The sequence below is a fragment of the Lactuca serriola genome, chromosome 2, assembly GCF_051521515.1.
Source record: "Lactuca serriola cultivar US96UC23 chromosome 2, Lser_US96UC23_V15, whole genome shotgun sequence".
Classification (NCBI taxonomy): Eukaryota; Viridiplantae; Streptophyta; class Magnoliopsida; order Asterales; family Asteraceae; genus Lactuca; species Lactuca serriola.
This window is the reverse complement of record NC_136409.1, coordinates 155,897,043-155,902,873: the sequence shown is the minus strand read 5'-3', so window position 1 is coordinate 155,902,873 and position 5,831 is coordinate 155,897,043. Positions and strand designations below refer to the sequence as shown.

General features: G+C 36.6%; 1 protein-coding gene across 1 annotated transcript; it reads right to left on the bottom strand.

Moving 5' to 3' along the window:
- Positions 1-243: 243 nt before the first annotated feature.
- EMB2656 (ARM repeat superfamily protein) lies at positions 244-4,825 on the bottom strand. Its single transcript, XM_079025012.1, has 10 exons — positions 4,377-4,825; positions 3,567-3,770; positions 3,327-3,472; positions 2,968-3,236; positions 2,651-2,878; positions 2,120-2,559; positions 1,537-2,048; positions 1,140-1,443; positions 793-1,054; positions 244-693 (listed from the first exon to the last, which is right to left on the bottom strand). Exons 1-10 carry the CDS (start codon positions 4,743-4,745, stop codon positions 383-385), a joined length of 3,045 nt encoding a protein of 1,014 aa, XP_078881138.1. The 5' UTR covers positions 4,746-4,825; the 3' UTR covers positions 244-382.
- Between the last annotated feature and the right edge of the window lie 1,006 nt (positions 4,826-5,831).

Sequence of the window (5,831 nt, the reverse complement as noted above, 5' to 3'; positions counted from 1 at the left end):
ATCATCATAACCCAAAAAAGAACTTAACGAAATTCACTATTTCAATTCTAGTAAAACTTTTTTATAAAGACCTTTAGTGCTAAGTTTTCATTTGTTTCTAACACAAACTGATTTAAGTGTCGTTTGAGTTAGAAATTTTGACTAGATCCGTATCTGATTAAAACTAAAACTATATTGTTTGATTATATATTTAACTAATTATGACGATGGACTTTAATTAAGTTCCTTGGTGAAATAGTTCAATTACAACATACAACCTTCTTACCTTCTCACTTCACAAAGAGAATATGTAAAGTGCAAATTTCAACAATATAGACAACCAACCAACTTACAAACTTCACTAAATATATCAAAACACAAACATCACACACATTCAAAACATCTAATCAGATTCATCCTCAGATGTAACCTCAGATTCATCCTCATCTTCTTCTTCATCATCAATCTTGACAGGTTTATTACTAGAAACCATTTTTGACAAAGCTGCAGATTTACTCGCTCTTTGTGATCGAACACTCATCATCACAGGATTCACAGGAACAACAGTTTCGTCTTCATCATCAGAAGACGATGATTCCTTTTCACGTACCCGTCTCCGGGCCCGCACCGGCTTTGTTGACCTCGGGACAGGTGTCGGCTCCACGTCCATCGACGACTCATCGCCATCGATACTCACTTGTACATCCAACTTCTCTGTTAAACACATAAAAGTTAAATTATGAGTGAATTACAGTTTCAGTCCCTGAGTGTACCGATTTTTGCAATTTTGGTCCTAAATAAAAAAAAAATTACCTAACAAAATATTAGCCTGATCCACAGGCAATGGTTCATCTGGGGTTTTATCTAACGACTTTAACTGGTCAACCATTTGTTTGACTTCCTTTAAAGTTTCTTTATCCGATGAAACAGATTCAGCCACACGATTCAAAAGCTTCCTCATTAACTTTATCGCCACTTGTTCTAATCCCCTAAAACGAACCAATACAAGCACTTTACAAATAGCTGAAACATAAGCTTTTTCAGCAGGACTTTTCTTCTTCTGAAAACTCAAAACCTGTACACCAACAAAAAAAAACAATTATCAATTTGGCAAAATCACAAGAAATAGCAACATACTTTTACATTGAATGATTTTTTACCTCAGCTGTGATGTGTATAGCAAGGCCTTCTTCTCCAAAGTCAAAGTCATCAGTTGACTCGTTGACTTTTTTGTCAATCTCCTTTGGATAAAGTGGAGCCTGTAACATCTGTAACATGAAACGGGAGGCTTGGATCGCACGCTTGCGCATGCGGGATACTACCGCGGGGGCCCCACCTGAAACACCGTTGATTCCCGGCCACATTGATCTCATGACAGGGATGAAAGCCTTGCATATACATTCCTTGTGGTTCACAGATACAGATGGATAGTGCTCAAAGAACACAGATAGACATTGTTTTAACCTATTTTTAAAATAATAATAAAAAAAAAGATTACTTATTTTGAATGAATTTATAAAGATATATAAATATATTTAAATTAAAATCAAGACTTACGTTTGAAAGTCAACAGTTGTGTTACTGAAGTAAAGAGTAATGAGCTTGGCTAAAAGAATAGGATGTGAAGAAGATGAAAGCGTGGGGTAATTTTCACTTAAAAGGAGGATTTTAGCAAAGCCTTCTGCTAAAACGGGTTGAACCGATTCGTTTTCATCGGTTTCAATTTTCCCAAAATCGTTTTTTTCAAATCCCGCGTATAACAAATCCATAATTTCAATTTCCAAATCCTCATTTGTCTCATTCAAATCAACTGGATGAATGGTTTTCGCTTGTTCTTTAAATTGCGACGAGAGATTTTGGTTCATGGATTTGTCAACAGCATCAGGCCCATGCCACGTGGCAAGATCCATTAAAGATTTACTCGCCATGCTACTTACAGGAGATGGTCCTTTAATAAACGAAACCCTCAATTGTTTAACTAATTCTTCTGTTAAATTTCGTTCCAAAATCCCAAAAAGACCCAAACATCTGATCGCAGCTCGTTGAACGTCAAAATGAATGTGTTTCGCCTAGAAAAATTAAAAAGAAACATTAGATTTCAAGAAAAATGAATACACAGATGTCAAAAAGACGAAAGTACCCCTGGGAGAAGTAAAGAATGGAGAAGTTCAGAAGGTTCGATGGGTTTTCCAAACATCCAACGTAGGGATTTTGTGTGTTCGAGAAGAAGACCAATAACAGAAAGACAATGCATCCATTCCAAAAAATCCGCTGTTCTTTCTCTACAAGGAATAGCAAGATCTGCTATAACGCCTAGAATGATTTCTTCGAACTCTCCTTGTGACGCGTGTACTTTTTTAGCAAGCCCAGAAACTGCATCGGCCCAATCACGTTCGCCACCTAGACTAATCCCATCTCCGATAACAACTTTCTCACCATCGTCATCTACTTCATGATCAAGAGGGCTTTTTAGTAATTCCAACACAAATACTGCTGCGACTTTTCTGTTTGTAGCGTCAGAGAAATCAAGCATAGAGCCGAGTATGAGAAGTTGTCTTGCTATAAACCGATTAGCTTGTCCTAACGTAATCAGAAAGTCAGATTGTATGAATTATGAATAATGAAATCAGGGTGTTGAAAAAGATTGTAAGTTTTATAAAAAATTTCACACCTGCAGCGATATGAGTTTTGATTAGTTCAATGTAGTCAGAAACGGATTCTGGAAGAATCTTTTCAAGAAGATCGTTGCTATCGGAAGCTTCTGATGCGTATACAGTGGCTTCAGTGCCAGTTGTCATTGCAGCATCAGACCCTTTTGATTGTGCTTCTGTTTGTAAGTGTTTGCATAAAGTTCTTAAATACAATGCAACTTCAGCATCCACTTGTTGCACATTTTGCCCTGAGATACACAAAAAAGATAACCGAATATTCATTCAAAGAAGGAAAGAAAGGTATAAAAGAAAAAGAAAATGTACACTTATGACTTACCTTCAGTTGTGTTGCTGTTTGATGATATGAATTGGTTGATAGTTTGACCACCATGTAACTTGACTAGACCAGATTTCAATAAAGCCTCCATTACAGACACCCCAATGGACTCATAAGTTTCTACATCAAGAAACTTAAGAAGCTCAATTGGGTTTCCATTGCATGACTTCATAAGCCATTCATCTTTAAGTAACTTAAGGCATTCTTTGGTGACAACTGCAGAACGATCAGCAAGTCCCCTTTGGAGTATAATTGTCCTTTGCTTAATGCTATAGAAATCAAAGAATTGGGAGTTAAAGTAGAGTGATTTAATAAAAGAGTGTTATATGATTATAGTTTTGTAAGTGCATACAAAGTACCTGAGACTCTGAAGAGGGAATTTACTGGCTAAAACACAATAAGCAGCTTTTCTGACAGATTCATTCACATCTAATGTGCAATTGATGATTGCTGTTGATGTTGCATTAGAAGCTGGTAAGGATAGAAGTATGGTTTTGCGAACATCCTGTATAGATAGAATATGTTGGGAAAAGGAGTGTGATTAAGAGATGAAAGAATGACAAGAGTGGAATATAGAAACTAGGGCAAACAAAACTTACGTGATTCTGTTCTGAGGGTAATGTTTCGAGTAATAGTTCAAGAATGTCGCTGTTTTCTGCATCATTTGCAAAACGGGATAAAGCCCTAACAGAATAGGTGCGGATTACTGGGACTTTATCCCCCACACGAACCTTGATGCAATCGATTACTTCATCCCACAGCTCATCACTCACTTCTGCATCGTCTGGCAATCGCATTATGATCTGACAATAAAGATTCCATCGAGTGAGAAATAAATAAAGATGGAGACTAAAACAGAAATAAGTAAAGTAATAAAGTTGATCTACTCAAATTCACATACAGTATCAATGCATATATAATTTTATTAGTCCATCCTAGTGAATAAGAACACTCACCAACAACAATTGATGTGGACATTCGAATGTCAATTGTATCTATACTCCGTTTAGTAGAAAAAGGCAATAAATACATCAACCCTTGACAAAAGTGGGCTATATATGAGTTCTAAATGTCAAAATGCAATTTTGATATGAATTCTACCACGGTACTAGCAGAAACATCATTTCATATTTCTTGAAAAAATAGAACTCATCAATTTCCAGATCAAACTTCTCTATTTGGAACTGAAAATAACTTTTTCCAGATTCTCACAGTAAAACCGGACATAAATTGATATAATGACTCCATCACCAAAATATTTTCAACTCTAAAAGCCAATGACAGACCAATATAGTCATAGATTTTCAGTAAAATTAGCTAATAAATGCACATCCATGTATCAATTTCATAACAAGAGTAGACAAGTAACAAGCATAACTCTCAAATAACAACAGAACACAAACAAATACCTCCGAAATGATCTGACAGGCCCTAAATCTGGCAGTTCTGCTGGTAGCAGCGGTACCAGCCATGAGAAGCCGCAAAAACCGTTCAAAAAATTCATCACAGTCCTCGGAATGGTTAGGATCGCGTAGGCAGGCGAAAATAGCAACAAATTGAACTATCCGTTCGACAGAAGCGATACGGCGCTGGGTGGTGAAGATAAGGGTTAGGTTTTTAGAGAAAGCATCGAAGAATTGAGCAAGAGGAACTGAAGAACGGAGAGCAGAAAGATCTTTGAGCTTGCGGATGTGTGATGCTCGAGATGCTCGAGCGTCGTTAAAAACCTTGGCAATCTTTTGCATCAAGTGCTTCTCTTCAGGAATTTCGACGGCCATTGTAGATGCCTCTGAAAGCAAATCTGAGGAATTTTCTCTGTTTCTCTCTCTAATCTGATTTTCGAATTGAAGAGCGGGAAATGAAAAGGCTTGAAAGTTTTATTGGGCCTAAAAAATGCTTCTGAAACTGAAAGCAGCAGATCCGTGGTTTTTAAAATCGATTATGGGCCCCGTCCGAATCCAAACCTCATAACACGAGCGCTTTTCGTTTTGATTTATAAAATAGTATTACAAAATACAAATAGATCCACCAATTTGATAGGAGACACAAGCAAGACATAAGTTTTTATGTATTGATATTAGAAATTTATGTTGGTGATTTTAATGTTATCAACATATTTTAGTATAAATAGATTTGCTATTGAGACAGATTGTGTTATGTTTGCTATATGATATTGGAAGTGTGTGGTGTATACTCAAAATGTTAATTATGAACTCGAGAATACGGGGTATGGAGGCAGCACCCTTGGGTACAGGGTTCCAAGGAGCAGCTACCTAGCGGGGTCTATGAATAGCCCCTCTACAGGGTCCAAGAGAGAGGAATGTTCCAAAAACAGAATCCTCTACTCTAATAAAATAGTATCGTCACATGTCATCTCCTTAACCCCACATAGATTATTTTCCCGCCTAAAACTTTTATTGTGAAATACTAAAAATACACTTTGTCCTATTAAAACCCATGCTTATGGTTTCCGGTCACGCTTGTCTTATGTAAAAGTTATATGTGATCCCACAAAATGAACAATAAATCTTCCACAAATCAAGCTAAATAGCAAGAAATCAGGAGCATAATTCTGAATGAGATCTTCTGTCGTCTTCCAATATATGAGCATAACTTTGAATCAGGTACAAACTTATTGATTTCCAAAAAACTCTTTCAATTTTTGTCTATCGGCTATGCTTTCCGATTCCCGGTTAAAAAATTTCAAATTTGAGTTTGATTATCCAAAGATTATTCCTATTTGGAGAAACAAGAATACAATGAAGCGAGCAGGTTCGATTGAAAAAGAGACGACGATCCTTACTAGTTAGGTTGGATCGAAGAAGAGACGACAAGAAACCGTTACTGGTTAGGGTTGTTGACTT